This window comes from Stomoxys calcitrans, chromosome 3, assembly GCF_963082655.1.
Source record: "Stomoxys calcitrans chromosome 3, idStoCalc2.1, whole genome shotgun sequence".
Classification (NCBI taxonomy): domain Eukaryota; kingdom Metazoa; phylum Arthropoda; class Insecta; order Diptera; family Muscidae; genus Stomoxys; species Stomoxys calcitrans.
The window spans coordinates 4,787,553-4,812,506 of NC_081554.1; the positions used below are offsets into that span (position 1 = coordinate 4,787,553).

At 45.4% G+C, this 24,954-nt stretch overlaps 1 protein-coding gene across 18 annotated transcripts in view; it reads left to right on the forward strand.

The window, feature by feature from the left end:
* LOC106081285 (muscle-specific protein 300 kDa) overlaps positions 1-24,954 on the forward strand; it is a 315,875-nt gene that overhangs the window by 119,773 nt on the left and 171,148 nt on the right. For 16 of the 18 annotated variants that reach the window (XM_059364509.1, XM_013243150.2, XM_013243155.2 and 13 more), the window contains 4 exons: positions 7,903-8,066; positions 8,129-8,405; positions 8,584-11,190; positions 11,411-24,607. In XM_059364509.1, the coding sequence (XP_059220492.1) occupies positions 7,903-8,066; positions 8,129-8,405; positions 8,584-11,190; positions 11,411-24,607 (16,245 nt within the window). The remainder of the gene's footprint in view (positions 1-7,902; positions 8,067-8,128; positions 8,406-8,583; positions 11,191-11,410; positions 24,608-24,954) is intronic. The other 2 variants (XM_059364510.1, XM_013243153.2) reach the window with 1 other exon arrangement.

The window sequence follows — 24,954 nt, forward strand, 5'->3', positions numbered from 1 at the left end:
AAACATATTCATGATACCGACTACAGATAAATATGGCATCAATTTTTTATTTGGTTTATCATATGTAATAACATTTGGCTGAACTAAACGGCCACCATTCTGAGGCGAATTTCAGATATATTCAATGGTAAATAAGTGCTCAGCAAGTAAAAAATGCGGGGACCGATTTTCTACACTTAATACACCTACTGTAACTATAGATTTCCGTACTAGATGGCCGATATGGGCCTTTTATATCAATTTTTGAATCATGGAGCGGAAAAAGTTCCAAAGTGTTCTAAATGTTTGGTAGCGGTTCATAGGTGCCGTCATTACAAACAATCATAACTAGTAAGGAAAGGCAAAAATTGGGTGGAGCTAACTATACAATACTCTACCCCACCGAGTCTACGTACTACTGTAGATACACAGAACCTATGTGGAAATTTAGCCAGATTTTAATTTTGCCCATGAACATTTCAGTAAGGAACAGGGGCAAACTTCTCACTTATCAATGTGTGCAGTCCGATTCAAGTTTAAGCCCAATGATAAGGGGCTTCCTTTTTATAGCCGAGTCCGAACGGCCTGATGCAGTACGACACCTCTTTAGAGAGAAGTTTTACATGGTATAGTACCTCACAAATGTTGCCAGCATTAGGAGGGGGAAAAACACCGCTGAAAATATTTTCTGGTCTGGTCTTGCCAGGATTCGAACCCAGGCGTTTAGCGTCATCGGCGGACATGCTTACATCTGCGTTACTATAATTTTGCATACCTATTGAAATATCGAATAGGACCTTGTTAGATTTTCTTACGATAGTACCTAAATTGAGGTTACTACATCCTTAAAAGGCCATATCGGAGGAAAGATATATATGGGAGCTATATCTTAATCTGGACCGATTTTTATGAAGTCTCATACACATACTGAGACGTCAAATAAAACAACTCTGGCAAAATTTTGCAAAAATCGCACCAAAATTTTGGCTACTTCAGCCTTGAAAGGTCATATCGGATGAAATATATTTATATAAGGGAACTAAATCTGAACCGATTTTTATAAAATTTTGTATGCGTATTGACACCTCAAATAAAAAAGATCATGCAAAACTTTTTAAAGATCGGACCAAAATTGGCCTTAAAAACCGTATGTGCTGAAAGTTATATATGGGAGCTACAACTAAATCTGTTCCAATTTTGTTCAAAATCAATTGCCTTCGTCCTTAGAAAAAAAAAAACAAGCAAAAGCGTGCCAAGTTCCGCCAGGTCGCATCTTATATACCCTCCACCATGGATCACATTTGTCGAGTTCTTGTCCCGGCACCTCTTGTTTAGTAAAAAAAAGGATAAAAGGAAAGATTTGCTCTGCTATAAGAGCAATATCAAGTTATGGACCATAATTAAATTATATGTTGGAGACCTGTGTAAAATTTCAGCCAATTCGAATAAGAATTGCGCCCTTTCGGGGCTCAAGAAGCAAAATAGAGAGATCAGTTCATATGGGAGCTGTATCAGGCTATAGACCGACTGAGACCAGAATAAACACGTATATTTATGGTCATGGGAGGATCTGTCGTACAAAATTTCAAACACATCGGATAATAATTGCGACCTCTAGAGGCTCAAGAAGTCAAGATCCCAAATAGGTTTATATGACAGCTATATCGGGTTATGAGCCGATTTGAACATTATTCGGAACAGTTGTTGGAAACTATGACAAAACATCTCACGCAAATTTTCAGCCAAATCGGATGAGAATTGCACCCTCTAGAGGCTCAAGAAGTCAAGATCCCATGATCGGTTTATATGGCAGCTATACCAGATTATGAACTGATTTGAACCATTCTTAACACAGTTGTTGCAAGTGATACCAAAATACAATGTGCAAAATTTCAGTCAAATTGGATGAGACTTGCGTTCTTTAGAGGCTTAAGAAGTCAAGACCCATGATCGGTTTATATGGCAGCTATATCAAAACATGGACCGATTTTACTCATACTTGGCGCAGTTGTTGGAAGTGATACCAAGCTACCATGTGCAAAATTTGAGTCAAATCGGACGAGAATTGCGCCATCTAGAGGCTCAAAAAGTCAAGACCCAAGATCGGTTTATACGGCATTTGAACCATACTTAACACAGTTGTTGGAACTGATACCAAAACACTATGTGCAAAATTTCAGTCAAATCAGATAAGAATTGCGCCCTCTAGAGGCTCAAGAAGTCAAGACCCAAGATCGGTTTATATGGCTGCTATATCAAAATATGGACAGATTTAGCCCATTTACAATCCCAACCGACCTACACTAAGAAAAAGTATTTGGCTAGATCGACATAAAATGTCATGACCATCAAGAATATATATACTTTATGGGATCTCAGACGAATATTTCGAGTAGTTACAACCAGAATGACGAAATTAGTATACCCCCATCCTATGGTGGAGGGTATAAAAAGTGACTTGTACAAACTTTTATGGCAATCAAACAGCAACTGCGACCTGTAACTAGAACACAAGAATACATGGACAGATAGACGGACATGGCTAAATTGAATCATAAAGTGATTCCAAGCCGATCGGTATGCTTATCAATGGGTCCAGCTCTTCTCTTCCTTAGCGGTGCAAGCAAATGCACAAAGTTATAATGGCCTGCATCACAGTGGTGCTGTAGGATACAAATGCAAATGCAAATTTTGCCCATGAACATTCCACTTAGGAACAAGGGGCAAAATTCTCACATATCAATGAGTGCAGTCCCATTCAAGTTTTAGACTCAATGATATGGGGTCTCCTTTTTATGGCCGAATCCGAACGGCGTGCCGCATTGACCTTAGTACCTCACAAATGTTGCCAGCATTAGGAGGGGAAAACCACCTCTGACAATTTTCTCTGATGGCCAGGATTCGAACTCAGGCGTTCAGCTTCATAGACGGACATTCTAACCTCTGCGTTACGGTGGCCTCCTGTAGGATATCCAAGTCAAATATGGCTTTTATATTTGACTTGGATAGTTAGAGGTGTAATGGGCCTCGACAAATCAATACATGGAGACTGGTTTACTTATAATGAGTTAACCAAAAATTTTATGATCTGAATGTCACATCAGAAGATCCATTTAAATCGGTACAGTCCATTTAAAGCTGATAGCATTTAAAACAAGTAAAAAGGCATGAAGTTCGGCCGGGCCGAACTTTGGATACCCACCACCTTGGGTATATATATAAAACCCCTTTTGTCACAATCCGGTAAGAATGGCAGCTATATCTAAACATAGTCCGATCTGAACCATATTTGGGTCCTATGTTGGGAGGCCTAAAACTAGTCACTGTTTCAAATTTCAGCAAAATCTGTTCAAAATAAAGCTAGTATGGCTTCAGACTCTTCATCGGGAGATCGGTCTATGTGACAGCTATATTAAGGTCAAATGTTGGTAGGCCTAAATTAACCCAATGTTTCAATGGTTTAGTGAAATCGGGTTATACATAAAGGTTTTATGGGCTTCAGACCCTTTATCGGAAGCTCGGTATGTATGGCAGCTATGTCTAGTCCGATCTGAACCATATTTGAATCAGATGTCGGGAAGGCTTAAGCTACTCACTGTTTCATATTTCAGCGAAATCGGATAAAAAATAAAGCTTTTATGGGCTTCAGACCCTTTATCGGCAGGTCGGTCTATATAGCAGCTATATCCAAATATTGTGCGATTTGGCCCGTTCAAGAATTTAACCAGCGTGCATCAAAAAGACGTATCTGTGCCAAATTTCAGCTCAATATCTCAATTTTTGAAGGCTGTAGATTGATCACAACAGACGGACGGACAGACGGATAGATGTATAGACGGACAGACACACGGACATCGTTAAATCGTCATAGAATTTTACGACGATCAGAAATATATGTACTTTGTAGGGTCGGAAATTGATATTTCGATGTGTTGCAAACGGAATGACTAAATGAATATACCCCCTATCTTACGTATAAAATAGTGGGTATAAAAATAATTAATTGATGTCATATTCTAAAATCATGCAAACCTATTGCAATTTTTTTCGTGTATTCTTAAATATCTAACGTATTAAATGTTTGTGTGTTTAGTTTCTTTGTATGTCTGGCAAAAATGCACAATGCACTGTTGATTTAGTTTATCATTATAAATTATCTCCTAGAGAGAGAGTTTTCCTTTAGTTTTCATTACAGTTATTATTATTCATTTCGTTCGGTTTATGAATTTTTAGTTGTAAGTTAAAAATTTTAATTATTTCCATCCTTTGTTCAAATGTTATATACTCTCCACCATGGATCACATCTGGCAAGTTCTCAGCCCGGTATCTCTTTATAGACAAACAAAGGATTCTCACCATATTTGGTTTGTTGAAGACCATAGCAGAAGTCATTGTGCAAATCGGTTAAGAACTGCGCACTATGGGGGCGCCAGAAGTCAAGTCGGGAGATCGGTTTATATGGTAGCTATATCAGGTGATGGACCGATTGGAATCATATTTGACACAGTCTTTGGAAGTCATAACAAAACGCGTCATGCAAAATTTCAGCCATATCGGATATCAATTGCGCCTTCTAGAGGCACAAGAAGTATAAATAGGATTTCGGTTTATATGGGAGCTACATCATGTCATGAACCGATTTGTACCATACTTGGTATAGTTATTGGAAGTCAAAACAAAAAAAAAAAATCATGCAGAATATCAGATAAATCGCATTTGTTATAAGCGCGCCCAGATGATCAAGAAGTCAAAATCCGAGATCGGTTGATATGGCACCTATATCAAAACATGGACCGATATGGCCCAACTACTAGAGCTGGTTTGATCGGTGTTTAATTTTTTGACTGAATATCGATTGATATTTTTCCGATGGTTAAATTTTTTGCAAAACTAAACAAAAACCATCAATCCGATACTGAAAGTATCCTTTAAGTTACATTACGCCTATAGAGGGCGCGATTTCCTTCCGATTGGACTAACATTTCTCTCATGACTTCCAACTGACTTTATTAACCTTAGTTTTGTTTGGTCTGTGCATTGATCTTCGATCTCCAGATTTTTACTTTTCATTTTCGTTTGAAATATAGGTGATGGTAACTTAACGATATTATCAATACTATCGATATTTATAATTAAAACTATCGAAAATATCGAATGTTGCGATTATCGATAGTTTGCCCGCTTCTACCACTTGCAATCCCAATCGATCTACGCTAATACGAAGAATTTCAGGTCCCGAGAATTCATATACAAGTACCAGATTCAACGAACTCAGGCAAGAAATACGCTTTTTATGGGATTAAGACCCACAATTAGAAGTTTGGTCTATATGACAGCTATACATGTATAATCTGACCTGATTTATGTTTGGATCGGATGCGGGAAGACTCAGATCCTTAACCGGCAGATCGGAAGATATATCTAAATATACACCGATCTGAACCATATTTAACTCAGATGTCGCGAAACTTTAAATAGCTCACTGTTTCAAATTTCAGTGAAATCGGACAATAAATAAAGCTTTAATGGGCTTCAGACCCTTTATCGGGAGATCGGTCTATATGTCAGCTATATCTAAATATAGACCGATGTGAGCCATATTTAGGTGAGAAGTCGGGAGGCTCAAAGCAACTCACTGTTTCAAATTTCAGCGACATCGTGTAATAAATAAAGCTTTTATGGGTTCTAGACCTTCTATCGGGAGATTGTTCTACATGGCAGCTATATCTAAATATAGTCCGATGTGAACCATATTTAGGTGAGATGTCGGGAGCTCGAAGTAATTCACTTATTTCAAATTTCAACGAAATCGGATAAAAAAATGCGACTTTTATGAGCTTCAGACCCTTTATCGGGAGATCGGTCTATATGGCAGCTATATCTAAATATAGTCCGATCTGAACCACTTTTGGGTCAGATATCGGGAGGCCTCAAACTACTCCCTATTTCAAATTTCAGCGAAATCGGATAAAAAACAAAGCATTTATGGGCTTCAGACCTTTGATCGCCAGATCGGTCTATATAACAGCTATATCCTAATATGGTACGATTTGCCCCGTTCAAGAACTTAACCAGTATGCAAAAAGAAGAATCTGTACTAAATTTCAGCTCAATATCTCAACTTTTGAAGGCTGTAAAGTGATTACAACAGACGGATGGACGGACGGACAGACATACGGACATCGTTAAATCGTCTTAGAATTTTACAACGATCAGAAATAAAATACTTTGTAGGGTCCAAAATTGATATTTCGATGTGTTGCAAACGGAATGATTAAATGAATATATGTACCCCTTATCCTATGGTGGTGGGTATAACTAACAAGTATAAACATATTAAGTTCGGCCGTGTCGTACTTTCTATACTCACCGCCCTGGATATATAGTCATCATCCTATATTATTATAACGCCACTATTATATCCGTAATTATACCCAAATATGAGCTGATCTGGATCATATTTGCTTCAGGTGCAAAGAAACATTTAAAAAAAGACACACATTTGAGCGAAAATTCGCTTTTTAATGATTTCACCTTAAATCGGCAAATCGGTGTATATGGTAGATATATCTTAATATGTGCCGATCTCTATATATACATAACTCACTGTTTCAAATTTCATCATAGTACCTCGCAAATGTTGCCAGGATTAGGAGGGGAAAACAACCACTGAAATTTTTTTCTGATGGTCCCGCCAAGATTCGAACTCAGGCGTTCAGCGTCATAGATGGACATTGTAACTTCTGCGCTACGGGGGCACAGTGTTGCCACATCGAAAAATCTTGGAACTTTTGAACGAAAAGAGATATGTACACAAAACTTTACAAAGTCAATGTGGAATAGTAACCAATAATTATGCAAAAAAAAGTTTGTCACCCCGAGCATGTACAATTTGAATTGGGCCGATCGGCTTGATCTTTTTATAGAGCTCACAAAACCCTACAAAAACTTACTAAAAAGTCTGGAATATCTCTAACGGTTTGTGAGTTATTGGACTTACAAAATTTTTTTTTGTAATTTAGTCAGGATATCGTCGCACAGTAAGCCGAACAAATAAATCCACAACTTATCTGTTAATCTGAGCAGTCAAAAATGTTTTAGACATTTGTAGAGAAAGACATAGGCTTTTAGAAAAACGATGTTGTTGGTGGGGTATATCTTAATACAGGATCAGATACAGGGTGTCAAAGTTGATCATTTTTCACTTCTCCAACCTTCAGGATGCTATAACTTTTTATCTACTGAACCGATTTGCATCATTAAGGATTCTGAAAAAAGAGCTTGACGTTTTCTACAACAACATGAAAGAAGTACGATTTTTAAGATTTTTTTTCTTGCTTAAGTTTTGTTTATTTTATAAATATTTTTGGGAAAGATTACATTTTTGATTTTTGACGTTAGTCAGGGCTGTGTTTATTTAGCACAGGCGTTTATTTGGGCTCATGCTTTAAATGACTCGTTTTGGTGGCAAACGAGTCGTTTTGCCCTTATAAATAATAAAGGGAGAACGAGTCATTTTCAGACAAAATCCGTATACGGACGTTTCATATTCTAATTCGTTTATAGCCTCTCATCTCGTCTTCGATTAATCCTCATATCGTCAATAGTTGATTGACAGAGCGCGGCCTGAGGTTGATAATTCAAAAGAATTAGCCGTTATATCTTACCCCATTTGTAGAAAGTAGAAAAAAAAGATTTTTTCCTTTTTAAATCCCATTATAAATCCCATCACATTCCTCAAACTTTAAATTTTACCAATTTTATGCTCACTGATCTAAGTATGGTTTGTCAAGTGTGTGTGTATGTGTGTGTATTTGTGTTTTTTTAGTTCATGATTTAAGACGTTTTTCCATGATTTTTTAGTGGACATGCCTGAAACCCAATTCACATCACTCAATGATTTTACCTTATCTTAAATTTCAGATTGAAGAGAACAGCCGCAACCTTGAATACTTGGGTCATGGTATCAGTGGTTCGGTGAGTTCTCTGGACAGCGTTGGCAAACATGCCAGCGATGTTAAGGCCGAAAAATGGAAACAGGGAGCCCGCAAGACGTTACTTAACTGGGTGACAAATGCTTTGCCAAAGTAAGTTCCCTAGATTTGATTCCCCGCTATATTTTGTTCAAAAATTTCTTTCGCATTTACAGAGAAAGCGGTGTAGAGGTTAAGGATTTCGGCGCCAGCTGGAGAGATGGTGTCGCTTTCCTGGCTCTCATTGATGCCATTAAGGCCAATCTGGTAAATTTGGCTGAACTGAAGAAGACAAGCAATCGTCAACGCCTTGAGACAGCTTTCGATGTGGCCGAAAGCAAATTAGGCATTGCCAAGTTGCTTGATGCTGAAGATGTGGATGTGCCCAAACCCGATGAGAAGAGTATAATGACTTATGTGGCTCAATTCTTGCACAAGTATCCCGAACCCAAGGTAGGCACAGCAAATGAATAGCGATGGGCATTTGACCTATAAATTCCCCCACATTGGTGTCGGGAATGTACCGGGTAAATATCCAATATGTGGAAATTTATAGAGTAGATGCCCATATCTACAAATGAAGGTCCAAGTTCAAGTTTTATACCTAGTTTTGCCTCTCTTTCTCTTGCAGGGTGCTAGCAAAGATCTTTCACACATCCATCAGGAATTGGATGAGCTGAGACGTTTCTTATTGGAGAAATCCACCGAATATGAGCCCATGGTTGTTGCCAACTCTTTCCCCCGTGATTTTGCCGAGTACCTTATAGCTCGCTCCGAGGTCGATGCCCACATTCCGACCTACAATCGTTTGAAACAATTGGTGGAATCCCAGAGTGGTTTCCTCCAAGTTCCCAAACACACCTGGGAAGACATTAATACGCTGTGGCAACGTGTGCAATACCAAATGATGTACTGGCTGTGGCTGCTGGACTCTGAGCTGCCCGGCGACTTTGGCGAGGTTGGCAAATGGCTGGCCAAAGCCGAAAAGATCCTAATGGACAACGACATACCCACCAACATGAATGAGGAGACAGCGGCAATTATTTCGCGCAAATTGGAGGAGCACAAATTGTTCTTTGCCGATTTGCCACGCATCATTGCCATGTTCGACAATGCCAAACGCTCGCCTTTGGCGCAGCAAGTGCCGCTGGAGCAATTGCGCAACATGGAGAAGCGTTTGCAAGACGTGGGTCCCAAGGCTAGTGAACGTAGAATCAGATTGAAGTTCCTGGAGCACAAGTGCTGCCTGGTGGCTTTCCTCAATCTGGTGGAGAACAAGATGAAAGGCTGGACCGGTAAATATGGCACCGAAGAGAGGGTGGCCCAACAACTGGAGCAATACAAGAATTTCGTATCGCGCAACAAGATATTCCAAGAATTCGAAAAGGCCTTTGTGGACATGCAACAGGTGGTGGATGAGTACAAGCGCGATGGCAATGTGTCGCGCAAAGAAACCATCGAAATCGATCGCTTCATGTACGAGACGGAGGAGCGGTGGAAGAGAGTGTCCATGGAATTGAAATGCTGCCAAAACTCCTTGGAAGAGGTGGTCAACTGTTGGAAGAGCTGGCACCAATTGGCTCCCAGCTGCGAAGAATGGCTGCGCGTCGCCGAGCAGAAGGCCATGCAGTCGGAAGATGAGAAGCTGGAGTTCTTCCAAGACATCTCGGTGTGGAAGGACAAATTCGATGCCCTGGCCAATTCAGCTAATTATCTCATAGCCTCCTGTGAGGAGCCCATTGCCCAGAACTTGAGGCACCAGCATGGCTTGCTGTCGGATCGTTTTGAACGCTTGTTTGCCAACACCAAGAAATACATGCATGCCGGTGACATCATACGCTCGCGCCAAGAGTACAAGTCTGGCATTGAGAAGCTATCGCAGTGGCTGCGTTACGCTGAAAGTGTACTCACCCAAAAACAACAGTTGGGAGACAGTGCTGCCATACGTAAATATGGCGAGGAGTTGCAAAAACTCGCCTCAGAGATCGATGACAATGAGGAGCTCTTCAAGACTATAAGCCGCAACATTCAGGGCATGATCCAAGATCTGTCCCGCGAGGAGGTTGACAATATGATGAAAACCCTGAAACAGGAGAAAGAAGCTCTGGTGCGCATCAGAGCTCAAATACCCACCAAACTGCATTTGATACATCAGCTGTTGATACAGCAAGAGTCCCTGGAGGCTGGTCAGAAGGAGATTCATCAGTGGCTCAATGAGGCTGAGTCCTTGCTGGGCACTCACACCTTGGCCGGTGGACGCGATAAGGTCAATGAGGAACTCACCAAACACAAGACTTTCTTCTCGCGCACCGTCTACTATCGCTCTATGCTGGAGAGCAAGAACAAAGTGTTCCAAAATCTTTTGAGAAATGTGGTGCAGGATGAGAATATCGATACCACTCAGGCCCAACATGACATGCAACAGCTGAATGATCGCTTCAATTATGTCATCAACAATTCCCAGCAGTGGGAGCAGCGTTTAACGGAATCCCTCAACCACTGGAACCATTATAAGGATAATGAACGTGTGGTCACCGAATGGCTGACTCAGGCCGAAACGATTTTGATTGAGAAACACATTGAGACCAGAACCACCATTGAGACTCAGAAGTACTTCTTTGAAAGTGTCAATCAAAGATGGATGCCCGATCTGGTGGAATCCGCCCAGAATTTGTTGAAGACCCTACCCGCCCAAGAACAAAAACCTGTAGTGGACTCTGTGGAGCAGCTGCAAGGCAAATGGCAGCATGTGCTGTCGCAAGCTCCTCTGCATCTGATGAAACTGGAGTTCCGCTCAGATGAACAGGCTTTCTATCAAACCCTGCAGGAGGTCGAAAAGGAATTGAATCTGGAGGAACAGGCCTTGAATCGCAACGAAGATGTTGATTCCATACTCAAGCGAAACCAGCAATACTTCCTGCAGTCTGGCTGTTTGCCACGCATGGAGAAGTCGCTGCAGAATATGCATCGTCTGGGCCAAGCCTACAAACAACAGAAACCTGGTGACAGTACCCTGGAGGAGTCTTACAAGAATGCCCACTCCCAGTACACTCACATCACCAATAAGATTTCAGCCATGCGTGAAACGCTGCAACAAATTCCAGCCCAATGGGAGTCGTATCACGACAAATTCACCGAGATGGTCGAATGGATGAACACCGTGGACAAGAGTTTGAAAAACATTGTCAACGAGGTGAACAGCATGGAGGAATTCGAGAAGGAGAAGGTGGTTTTCCAGGTAGGTCGAAAGAGAGAAGAAGCAAACTGCCAAGATCATCACACTAACAATCGTTTCCATTTCCATTTAAAACATGCAGCTAAGGGAGTTAGTGGTAAAGGCTTTAGACTCATTTTATTTTCCATATTCAAGGGAAGGGAATTTTCTCCTTCTCGGCTTTCCGTATACTTCTGGAGACCATTATTAACGGTGGCATTTTTCTTTTTTCATTCTCCTTTAGAAAATCTGTCAAGAAGCCGATAATAAACGCGAAGACATGAAGTGGCTGGTCAAAACCTTGGACCACCTGCTCAGCTATGCCAGCGAAGATGAGGCCAATGCCGAGCAAAAGAAACTCGAGGATTTGATTGCTCGCTACAAGAACCTGATTCCCACGATCGAAATCACCATGGTTAAGACTGAAGTGTTCTCCAAATGCTACACCTACCGACGCGAAGTCCATGAGGTGGTGTGCCTCTTGACCAAGGTCAAGGAGCAGGCTGCCAGCATTCCACCGCCCGACAGCCTGGATCGTGTCAACAAGTTGATTGAGGAACAGCAATATGCCATCAACCAATTGGACCACCAACGTCCTCACATTATGTCCATGTTGCAGAGAGGCCGTGACTTGAGCAAGGATGTGCATGCTCCCACATTTGTGCAGACGGAAGTGAAGAACTTGGAAACTGGCTGGAACCAGGCCTACACTGAAACTTCCGATAAGCTGCAGTCCTTGAAGGGCACTCAGGCCGTTTGGAATGACTTCTCCGATCAAAAGGCAGAGATTTGCCATTTACTGCAATTGGCCGAAACCGAATTGCGTGCCTTGACTCCCCTGCAAACCGATCCAAAGAATGTTAGCCAAGATCTGAAGGCGAAACGTGAATTGAATGCCCAACTGCAACAAGCTTCCCATCAACTCTTGCCAAAATTGCATGCCTTAAAGGCTGAATTGGCTCCCTTGGCGGCAGCCGAGAAGAGACCCATTCTGGAGAAGGAGGTAACCGAAGTGGAGAAGATGTTCTTCAACACCATGGAACATGTGAAGGATCGGGTGGGCTACCTCGAAGACTACAGTGCCAAATGGAATAACTACAAGTCCCGCCTGGCCGCCCTTCAGGAATGGGCCAATAAGGTCGCCCCCAAGGCCATTGAAGCTCTGCATTCCGAGGATTTGACGCCCGAAGAGAGAGTCATGAAGGTGAACTCCTTCAAATCCGTGCTGTCGGAACGCATGAAGCAACTGGACATACTGGCCGCCGACGCCTCCGAATTGGCTCCCAAGGAAGGCAATATTGCCGAGGCCAAGCGCCTGAAGGGGGAAATAACCAAACTGCAAGAAGTCCTCAGTGCTGTCAACCGCAATGTGGAGCACCAGTCGCAGGCCGTCAAGGAGGACCTCGTCAATTGGCAACAATTCCAGACAGGTCTGCAAACCCTCAAGCCCATCGTGGAGGAATGCGAAATCAAGGTAAATAACATAGTCCCTAAGCCCCTGTCCCTTGAAGAAGCTGTTGCCCTGCAACAGAATGCCTCACAATTTGAAAATCATTGCTTGGAGCAATTAGACCGTCTCCAAGGCATCTCAAACATTACACACAAAATGTTATGCAAAACCAATGCCCCCGATGAAGTAGATGCCATGCATTCCCGTTGGACGTCCGTGCACGAAAACGCGAAACAGGCTAGTGGTAAGCTAGAGAAACTCGTCGCCAATTGGAAGTCTTTCGAAAACGAGGCAGCTAAGCTGGAAGATTGGGTGGAGAAAGGTGAACAGGTGGTTTCCAAGAAACCCGCTGTCCTGAACACACCCCACATCGAGAAGCTGGAAAACGAATTGGTGCGCTTGAAGTCCTTCAACAACGAAATATCCGAGCAACAAGCAAAACTGGTAGCCCTGGGCCAAGCAGCCGATCAAATCAGCTTGCATTTGGCCCCCGAAGGAGCAGTGGCGGTAAAAGACCGCATAACCGGCCTCAAGAGCAAACTGCAGAAGTTGTCGGAGGCCACTCGCGGCAATATCAATGAAATTTCCGATGCCATCATAGCCCGCCAAGATTTCAATGCCAAAATGGTGAACTTCTCCAACTGGATGGACTCCTTGCGTTCGCAAGTGGCCCAGGTGGAAGAGATCAACCCCGAGCGCGTCGAAACAAGTCTGCATGTCATCCATGCTCTCTTGCAAGAGCACAATGACAAGAAACCTGCCTTCAATGCCATCTACGATGAGGTGAAACAGTTATCGCTGGCCGCCTCGCCCGAAGAGAGCAGGTCCTTGAACGAAGCCTACTCCGCCTTGGTGCTCAACTATCAGAATCTTGAGACAAATATGCAGCAAAAGAAGGTCTGCTTGGAAAAGTGGACGGAGTTGCTGAACTGGAAACATGAATCCGACAATCACTTGAACTACATCAAGCATCAGGTAGAGAAGCCCGATGCTCCTCAGTCGCAGGACCTGAACAAGATCATGTCAGAGATTACGACCATTGCGAAAACAGTGCCTTATTGGAAAGCCCAAGCCAAGGATATCGATGAGAATCCTGTGATTCATCTGAAAGATGCTTTGACGCGCAAACCCTACATAGCCACTCAAATCGTCAACGATGTGGAGAACAAGCTGGAGAACATACAGCTGCGCACTCAGAACCAGCAGCAGCAGATCGAACAAATGCAGGTTCGCAAGAATAAATTCCACAGTCTGGAGAGTAACCTGGGCCAAACGCTGCAAGACAATCGAGCCAAACTGGCGGACATTCTGAAGCGCAAACCCAATCTTGAGAATATCGATCAAATCATTTGTGATTTGATGGCCCTCAACGATGCCCTGAATGGACAGTCCGATCTCAAGAATCGCATACATGACGAGGGTAGTCAGTTGATGCGCGAGGACATTGCCAGTATGCCAGCCATACAGGATACCCTTCTGCATTTGGACAAAGACTACGACTCCTTGCAGAGTGAAATTGCCGAACGCATACAGAAATACCAACTGATTTCGCAAGCCCTCAGGGAATTTGCCGATTGCAAGAACAAGTTCTCGACGGAGCTGAAGAAGGCCCAGGATCTGTATCATTCCATACCCCAACAGCCTAGAGATGAGGTCGAGTTGCACCAGGCCTCAGAAAAGACCCGCAAAACCATGGATCAAGTGCGAAAATCCAAGGTGGTCCTGGATGAGCTCGATCGCAAGGTCGCCAATGTGGCCAAGCTGTTCGATAACATTGGTGAAGTGATGCCCCAGGAAATACCCAAAGAGTTTACCGATGCCAAGCTTAAGTGGCAAGACTTGCATGACAAGACTGTGAAAAATTCCCACATGTATGAGACGGAGGCGGTCATCTGGTCGCAAATTGAAGATGCCAAAAAGGATTTGATACCCTGGCTCACAGAGACCAATCAGGGTCTGTGCGATGCCGCCGACAATAGCATGGAGATCGAATTTGCTCCCATGCGCCTCACCAAATACCGTTCCGAATTGCCTTCGTATCAGGCCCTAAAGGATACCATTGCCGAAAAATGTGCTGAGCTGTTGCAGATCAACAATGGCGTAGAGATTCCCGCTCTGACAGCACTCAATGAGCTGCTGGACGCCCAGTTCCGCGAGGTGGAAACCAATGCCGAACGCCTGAATAGCATAACTGCCCAATTCAACGATCAGGAGCAGGATTTGCGCAAGAACATCAAACAGGCCGGCGAAAATGTGGCCAAGTTAAGAGAGCAACTCATCAAATGCGATGATATGTCCGGCGATAATGCCAAGATTCTCGAGCGTCTACAACAATGTCGCCAGCTACAAGGCCAACTTGCCCAAACGGGCAATGCCATTGACAACATTAAGCAAAAGGTGGATGAACTGCGCATGGTCTATCCCACCTTCAGTGAGTCCATCATACCCAAGGAACTGAACAATGTGCAGAAGCGCTACGAAGGCGTGGAGGTCTATGCCAAGAAGATTGAGAACTCTCTGTTGCAGTTCCTGAAGAAATTCCATGCAGATCGCGTCAACATGCTCAAGAGGATCATACAAACCCAGAGGGAGAAGGTGAACTGGTGCCAGCCCGAAAGCACTTCGGACAAATACAATTTGGATGTCAAGAAGTCCTCACTGCAGGAGGTGGGTAAGGCCCTGGACGATTGCAAGAAACGCCAGGCGGACATTAGCAACTCCCTGCAAATGCTGAAGGCCATTGAGACACCACAGAACATGGCCGAATTGGTGAAAGATGTTGATCTGCTCAATGCCGAAATGAATGAGTTGCAGCGGTCCTTTGACCAAATCAAGAACATCTTGGATGAGAATGTGGATCTCTGGTCTCAGTACGAAAAGACCAATGAAGAGCTTTCCTCATGGATGCGTGACATTGAGGGTCGCATTAAGGCCGAGACCAGCAATCAAATTGACCTGAACAGCATACCCCAGAAGATGCAAGAGCTGTTGGTCCTCAAGCAAGACATAGACAACCATGAGCCCGTCATCAATAATTTGGAGAAGACCTCGCAGCAGTTGATTAGCAAAAATCCTGAGGCTCGCATCGGTCAATTTGTCTCGCACTTGGTACAACGTTACCAGACCGTGGCCAAGAGCCTGCAGCAGTATATGGACAAACTGCGAGATGCCTCTAAGGCCAACGATGACTACAGCCGGGCTCTCGAAGAAGCCACCGAATGGCTGAGCGAAGCCAAAATTGAATTCCAGGAACTGGCACGCATGGGTTCGCCTGGATCATCGTCGGCAACAGCCCAACAATTGCAGACCATCAAGAACTACCTGAATACCTTCGATAATGGCCAGGTAGTCCTCAACAATGTGGTCGATTTGGGTGAATCCTTGTATCCCTCTGTCACTCCCGATAACCGTGAGAAAATCCGTGCCCAATTGAGAAATCTCCGGGAGAACTTTGATTATCTGCGCGATGAGGCGAACGCTCTCCTGCAACAGGTCGAGGGTGTGCTAATACAAAAGACCACTATTGAGGAGAGCTACACCCAAGTGTCCCACTATCTCACCGAATCAAAGGCCAAGGTGCAAAAGGCCGACGAACTCTACCCTACTCTGGCCGCCAAGAAAGCCGCTTTGCAAAACTACAAAATCCAGTTGCAAGAGGCCACTCTGCACCGGAATGCCTTGAAGCAGTTGCAAGAGCGCGCCGTGGCTCTTTGCGATGATGAGTCAGAGCGCAAGACCGAAGAATCCATCAATGAATATGGCAACTTGGCCAAGAAGATAACCGACCGCATTGGTGTAGTTAGCAATCAGGTGGCCAAACATGAGGCCTACGACCAGGTGCTGGAGAAGGCCCAAGACTGGCTGAACACCATAAAATCCGAGGCCATTGATATTCTCAACGAAACCACCTTCGAAAAGGAGGGAGCTGAAGAGAAGCTTTTGGTGGTCGAGAATCTCTTGCAACACAAGTCCGAAGGCGATGCCATTTTCGAAACCTGCCAGCAGTTGCTGAATACTGTGCTCAGCCAGACCCATTCGTCGGGACATCCTGCCCTTTTGAAGAGCTTCCAGGAGCCCAAACAAGCCTGGGATGACTTTATGATGTTGTGCCAAGACTCGCAAGTTAAGCTGCGTCAATTGTGCTCGCAATGGGACGAGTTTGAGACTGTCATCGATGAAATTGACAACTGGATGAAGAATGTTGAGGCCGTGGTCAAGAGCCAGTCTCTCAAGAGCACAGCCGAAGCCAAGAAAGCCCATCTGCAACAACTTCAGACCATCTCCAAGGACATCGAGAAACGTGCCAAATCTATAAACGATCTCATGGATCAAGGACGTGAAATCGAAGGAGAGACAGATTTGAATCTCAAGCTGTCACGCCTGAATACCCGGTACCAAACCCTTAAGAATCTCTGCAAAGAATCCATATCCAAATACCAGAACTATGCGAAGGACCATGAGGCCTTCGACCAGGACTATGAGAAATTCAAGAAGGATCTGCAATCGTGCATCGATGACTTGGAGAAGAACAAGGACATTGTGGGCGATCAGAATCTGCTGCAGGAGCGCCAGAACAAACTGCGCGACATGTCAGACAAGAGAATCAATGACAGCACCTCATTTGAGAATCTCATTGATCGTGGTGAGAAGCTGTATGGCCACACTAGTCCCGATGGCCGCGAAATCATCCGCCAACAGCTACGCAATTTGCGCACCATGTGGGACAATTACACTGACGATTTGAATCAGGCCTCGCAGCGTATCGATCACTGCCTTCTGCAATTCAATGACTTCACCATTGCCCAAGACCAACTGACTAAATGGCTGAAGGATGTCGACAAGGCCATGCAATCGCACACCGAACCCAAGACCACTTTGCAGGAGAAGAGAGCTCAGCTTCAGAATCACAAGCTACTGCATCAGGAGATCACCACTCACAATGTGATGGTGGACAATGTTTGCGACAAGGCCCAAGTGTTGGTGGACCAAATAAAGGACAACTCGCTCAATGTGTATCTGCAGTCCATCAAACAACTGTTCAACAACATCGTACAGAAATCGGAGGAAATCCTCAATAACTTGGGCGATTGTGTGCAGAAGCACAACGAGTTGAATAACCAAATCACCGCCGCCAAATCCTGGATTTCCGGTGAAAAGGCCAAACTTTTGGAATGCGATGATGCCTACGGCGAGAAGTCCGACATCAAGCGCAAAATCGAGACTCTTCAAAGTCTGGCCCAGAACAAGCCCCAGGCCATGAAATTGGTCTCTGACATCAGGGAGCAATTCGAGAAGGTAAAACCCTCCACCTCGGAGAAGGGCATCGACATCCTGGATAAGGAGATCAAGGAGCTTGAAGTTACCATGAAGTCCCACTTCGATGACATCGAAGGTATTGAGGGCAAACAAAAGGATGTTCTGCAGCAATGGAAGAACTTTGAGGACAAACTGGAAGAGCTGACCAAATGGTGCCGTGCTGCCGAGGCCGTCTTCCGCGAGCAACAACTCCAGTCCACTTTGCACGAGAAGGTCGAACAGTTGGAGAAGTACAAAATCCAAAGGGATTTAATTTTGCAAAAGGAAAAGGAGATCGATGCCTTTGCAGATGCGGCCCATTCCCTGTTGAATAACAGTGGTGCCGAACGCCTTAAAACCCTGACCTCCCAAATAGCCAATCGCTATCAGTTGTTGCAAGTCCTTAGCAAGGAAGTGGTCAACAGATGGACCAATCTGGTCGATGACCATCAATTGTACCAGGACAAATACAACGAAGTCGACTTGTGGCTGGAACCCATTGAGAAGCAGGTGCAACATGCCGAGAAGGAAGATGCTTCCCAAATCGCCAATGTGCTGTCCATATTGCTGTCCGAGCGAGAGCAGGCGGAGAACTTGTTTGCCTCGCTCAATGCTGCAGGCGAGAAAGCCTTACCCGAAACCTCCACCCAGGGCAGAGAGAAGTTGCGCAAGGAAATGCGTGACATCAGAGACAGATGGGACAAACTGGATGAGGGTATACGCAATCTGCAAAAGAAACAGGAAGCCCAGACCATTCAGCTCTCCAGCTATCAGGACATCCTGGGTCAAGTTGTCAATTGGCTAGACCAAGTTGAGAAGGTGGTGCAAAGTGAAAACCCATCCACTTGGACCAGTGCCCAGGAGATACGCTCCCGCTTGTACAAATTCAAGGCCACCCATCAGGATATCAATTCGCACAAACGCATTGTCGAGGCTGTCAACGAGAAGGCTGCTCTCTTGCAGAGCTCTGCCTTGCCCGCTAATGCCTCTGAAATTAAACAGGCTGTGGAAAAATTAAACAAGCGCTACGAGAAGGTGGCCGTCGATTGCAGCAAGCTCTTGCAGCAGCTGGAGGAAGCCTTCGAGGTGTACCAGCAATTCAGCGAACTACAAAAGGCCCAACAGGATTACCAGAAGAATTTGTGGGATCGCTTGACCGGCTACTCCGACTATTCGGGCAATAAGCCAGCGTTGCAGGCCCGTCTCAACAAGGTAACCGAGATTATGGATTCATTGCCCGAAGGCTTGCAAAAGCTGCAGACCCTATCGGAGCACATTGACAGCAATACCAAGGTTTTGCCAGCTCGTTCCAAAGAGGCCATGACTCGCGACTTGAGCAATTTGCATGCAGACTTTGAGAAATTCTCCGCCGCCCTGACCGATGTCAAGAGCGGCTTGGAAAATCGCCTCCGACAATGGGGTGATTACGAGGTGAATCTGGATCAGTTGATCTCATGGTTGGGCGAATCGGAGAATGCACTGAAAAATTACAATCCCAAGTCCGCCTTGGAGGAGAAGGAAGAACAACTCAATAAATTCCAGTCTTTGGCCCACAATTTACGCCAAAAGGAGGTGGAATTCGAGAAAATCAAGGATGATTCCTCCGAGTTGATACAAAGTTCGGGTGAAACCAGAATTGCCGTCAACGTGCAGCAGGTAACCTCCCGATTCCAGTCCATACAGGCCACCACTAAAGAGATCCTCAAGAAATGTGAACAAGCCGTTCAGGACCATCAGATGTTCAATGAGAAATACAAGCAGTGCTCTGATTGGCTGGCCAGTGCTCAAGCCAAATACGATGGCAGCAGTGATCTAAGCCAAGTATCGTCTCGCGACGATTTGCTTAAGAAACAGATTGCCGTCCAAGAGCTTTTGGCTCAACAACCCTCGGCTACGCTGCTGCTGAACAACACCATTGAGTGCGGCGAGAAATGCTACCCCTCCACAGCCACTGAGGGCCGCGAAGCTATTCGCTCGCAATTGGAGGAGCTGCAACAGACCTTCGATCAACTCTTCGACAACATCACCAGCAATGCGCGCAAGATCCAAGACAAAATGTCCAAATGGTCCGGCTTTGATGAGATTGCCGAGAAGCTCAAGAGCTGGTTGGCAGATATCGAAAAGGCCGTTCCCGCAGAAATCGAACTCAGGACCACTTTGGATGAGAAACGAGGCAAGTTGCAGAACTATCGCGACGCCTTGAACGATATCAACAATCATCAGGCCGAGATAGGCAATTTGCAAGAAATTGCCGCCAATCTACCAGAGAAAACCGAACACGTCGATGTGACCACCAAGGACATTGTGGATCGCTACAATAAGGTGCAAAAGCGGGCCCAACAATATGTCGAGAACTATGAGCGCATTGTCAGTGCCCATCAGCAGTACTGCAAGGCTGTTATGGATGCGCAGGAGTTCATTGAATCCACCCACTCCACCATCGACTACTGGGGAGATTTGGATTTGGAACAGGTCTCATTGCATACGAATCTAGATCGTTTGAAGAACTTGAAGACCAGTCTGGCCGATGAGTTCCCCAGGGTGGATCAGGTGCGTGCCTTGGGAGAAAAGGTCATACCCGGCACCGTGGATGCAGGCCAAGTCAATATCAAGACCCAGATCGATAACACGCAACAGGAGTGGGAAGGCCTGATAGCTGAGCTTAACACCACCATCGAGGCCATTGAATTGCGTCTGCAGCAGTGGTCTGACTACGAGCAATTGCGCGATCAATGTTTGGCTTGGATACGAGAGTGCGATAACAAGCTGCACTCCATCGATTTGAAACCCAATTTGGCCGATAAGAAGTCGCAGCTGGAGGAGCTGAAGTCGCTGCAGGGTGAAGTAAGAGCCAAGGAATTGGAAATTGACAATGTCTCCGAAAAGGCCCAAATGTTAATGAAGGGTCCCTCGGCTTCGAGATCGTCTGGCCCCGAATTGGTCACCAAATACCAGCAGCTATTCCACAAAGTCAAGGAGCTTAACAATCGCTGGCAACAGTATGTCAGCACCCATCAGGACTTCGAGACCACCATTTCTGAGTGCACCTCTTGGATTATGGGCATCAAGGAAAAACTGGACTACTGTTCCGATATGAGTTCGATGAGCCAAAAGGAATTGGACAAGAAATTGGCCACCATACAAGATATTATTCTCATGAAAGACGAAGGAACTGCCAAGGTGCTTAGCATCGTCGAAATGGCCCAAAACGTTTTGGCCAATACCGCTCCAAATGGCCATGATGCCATAAACAAAGAATTGAGCGACTTGCAAGACCTTTGGTCCGCCATAGCCTTGCGCATCGTTGATGTCAAGGCCCAATTGGATGACTCGATAACTCAATGGTCCGGCTTCCTTGAGCAAGTGCAGAATGTTTCCAAGTTCAATGACTGGTTGGAGAGCACACTTAGAGAACTGTCCGAATACCAGGCCACCATGCCCGAGAAGAGAGCCCAACTGGATCGTGTCAAGACCACCGAGGAAAAAGTGCGTGTAGAGAAGATCGATGTTGACGCCTTGAAGTCTCAGGCCAGAGACATGATTGCCAGTGGTCAACAAAGCCAGTCGGCCTTCCAGGCTCAAAAGGTTCTGGAGAGATTCGATGAGTTGGCTGCCAGATCACAGAAACTGCTCACCGAGCGTCAAGACGAATACAGAGATCATCGCCTGTACAAGGAGGCCTATGACGACCTCGTCAGCTGGATCAGCCGGGCTCGCGAGAAGTTCCCCTCACTGAAACAAAGCAGTCTGAGCGACAAACTGGCCATCGAAAATGCCGTACAGGCCACCGAAAACATGCTCAACAAGCAAGCCCAAGGCGAACTTTTGGTCGAGCATTTGACCCACCGTGGAGAAGTTGTATTGGCCAGCACCTCGCCTCAGGGGCAAGAGATCATACGCAATGACATTCGTTCGCTGAGAGACAGCTTCGAGAGTCTCTTCCGCGACATCAACCAGCAGAAGGAGAACCTCGAGGACACCATGACCCAATGGCGGGTGTTCAAGGAGGAATACGAACGGCTCACTGAGTGGTTGCAACAGATCGATATTTTGGTCAAAAATCACAAGCTGAACCTTTTGCCAAATTTGCCAGAGAAGGAGAAGCAGGTGGCCGATATGCGTGACATAATGAAGCGCTTGGAGAAAGGCAAGGATGACATTGAAAAGTTCAACAAATCGGCTGCTGGTCTTCTGCAGTCCCACTTGGACACCTATGTTAATAACCAGCTGAGACATCTGAACTCTGTCTACCAGGTTCAAGTCAATCTGGCCAAGGATGTTCTCAAGAAGGTGGAGACCAATCGTGATCAGCACAGCGAGTTCAATGGTAACATGGAGTCGGCTAAATCTTGGATTGATAATGCCAAGGAGGTCATACGTCAGTGCGGTGAATCCTCGAGTGCGGGCTCCAAGGAGATGCTCGAGAAACGCCTGGAAAAGATTCAAGAACTCATTCGCAATCGCGAAGTGGGACAAAACCTGGTGCACACAGCCATCAATAATGGCGAAAAGGTGGCACGCAACACTCGCTCCGATGGCCGCGATGCCATTAACAATGCCATGAAGGAGTTGCAAAACGACTGGGATCGCCTGGTCAAGAAAATGTCCACTGCGAAGGTGCAATTGGAGACTAATTTGCTGCAATGGGCTGACTACAGCTCCAGCTATTCGCAATTGCAACAATGGATATCGGATCGTGAAGCCAAGTTGCAGCAGGCCTGCGAACAGAAGGTGATCAAGTCCAGAGGCCAACCAGGTCTGAGCAGTGGCCTAAGTGAGCGCAAGGCCAATTTGAGGCAAACCAACAACATTGTGCAGGACATTGTTTCCTTTGAACCCATGATACAGTCGGTAACCTGCAAGGCTTCTGATCTGCAACAGGGGGCTCCTGCTTCGGAGATTTCCAACAAATACGAGACCCTGACCAAACAAGCCAAGGATCTGTATGAGAAGCAGAAGAACACCATCGACCAATACCAGGCTTTGATAGATGCAGGCAATGATTTTGCCACTTGGCTGCGCAATGCCAAGGAACGCTTGAGCAAATGCTCCGAGCCCACTGGCGACAAACAAGCCTTGGCCGAGAAGACACATCTGTTGAAGATTTTGCAAAGTGAAGTACCCGAAGGCCAGAAGAAGCTTGAGGCTGCCTTAGCCCAGGGTGAGATTGCTTGCCGCAGTGCTGAGCCAGAAGATCGTGAGATCATTGAGCAGGAGGTGGCCCTTCTGCAAGAGGAGTTCGATGCCTACGTGGACAATCTGAAGAAGACCAAGGACTACTTGGAGATGGGCATTGTGAAGTGGTCCGACTACCAAGATCAATATACCGAGGCCTTGGATTGGTTGACCAAAACCGAGGCCCTGGTACAGTCCTACAATAAACTCCAGGAAAATCTTACCCAGAAAAAGGTGGTTTTGGAAGAATTCCAAGGCCATCTGCAGACCTTGTTCGACTGGCAAAAGACTTTGGACCATCTCAACATGAAGGCCCAAATGTTGCTGGAGACGTGCTCTGATACCCGCATCAGCAATGCCATCATGCAATTGACCACCAAATACAATGCCCTGCTTACCTTGGCCAAGGAAGTTATGCGCCGCCTGGAAATGCATTACCAAGAACATCAACAGCACCACAGTCTCTACGAGGAATGCCAGTCATGGATTGAGCAAACCCGCGAGAAACTCCAACAGTGTGAGGTTATCCCCGGCACTCTCAGTGAGGTGCAAATCAAATTGAACACCGTTAAGAACCTGCGCCAGGGCTTCGAGTCGGGCCAAAATAAACTTCGTTATCTGATGGAGTTGAAGGAGAAGGTCATTATGAACACCGAGCCCACTGGTGCCGCCAAGGTTCAAGAGGACACTGACTCCCTCAAGCAGGACTATGACGATCTGCTTACCCAGATGAACGATGTCAAGCAGAAGTTGATGAACCGCTTGTCACAGTTGGAGGAGATCTACAAGTTGTACAAACTCTTGCAAGAATGGCTGGAAGATGTGGAGCCCAGTCTGAAGACATCTGGAGAATTCCTCAACGATTTGAGTGAAAAGCGGGCAGCGCTGGAGAAATTCCGCGCCATACAAAGAGATTTCAATGGCCACAGTGACTTCATAGAGAAGATCAATAAGCGCCTCAGCGAAGACAGTTCTCTGGATCGCAATGATTTCAAGCCTGGCATGGACAAGTTCGAGGAACTGCAGGCCAAGGTGAATGCCATCATTGAGTCGCTGGAGAACCAGGTGAACAATCACGACAAATACAAGCAGGCCTTCAACGAAATCGCCGAATGGCTGCGTAAGACACGCATGGACATTGAACAGTGCTCCGATTGCCATGGCGAGAAGCAACAGGTCGAAGATCGCATCAACAAATTGGGCGACATCGACTCCACCATGATGGAGGGCAAGGCCCTGCTGGATGCCTGCCAAGAATTGTCACAGGCAGTCATCAACACCAGTGGCACCGAAGGCCAAGACACAGTGCAGCAGGAAATCAAACACCTGTGCGCCGAATGGGAGGCCATACAGATCATGTCCCGCGATGCCCGCCACAATTTGGAGACCTGCCTCAATGTCTGGTCCAGCTTCTTGCAGAAGTTCAACAAAATCAACCAATGGATCGAAGATCTTACCAAGCGGGTGAATAAGGCCAGCGAGTCGGAGAACAAGACCCCCGAAGACTTGGTGCACGCAAAGGTAAGTGCCGCACGGACTCGGCAATGGGTGTTCGGCCCATTGCAAAGCTTCTTTAGAAAAGGCACAACTAACACCGTAACAAGTTCCTTCTTCCTCCACTCTACAACTGATACAAGAACATGTTCACAAAGCATTTCGCTCTCTAACAATCGCCACTAAAAATTAGTCAATAAGATTAAGTTAAGGATAGACCACCAAACCAGCACCAAATTAAAATTTTTTTTTTGTACCTGCAATATGAAATAACCCAAGATCTTAAACACCCACCCGCACCCTCAAACCTTCAGAAAACTTAACTTTGTGTTGTCCAAATCTATTAACCCCAAATTAATGCTTTTAAACTCTTC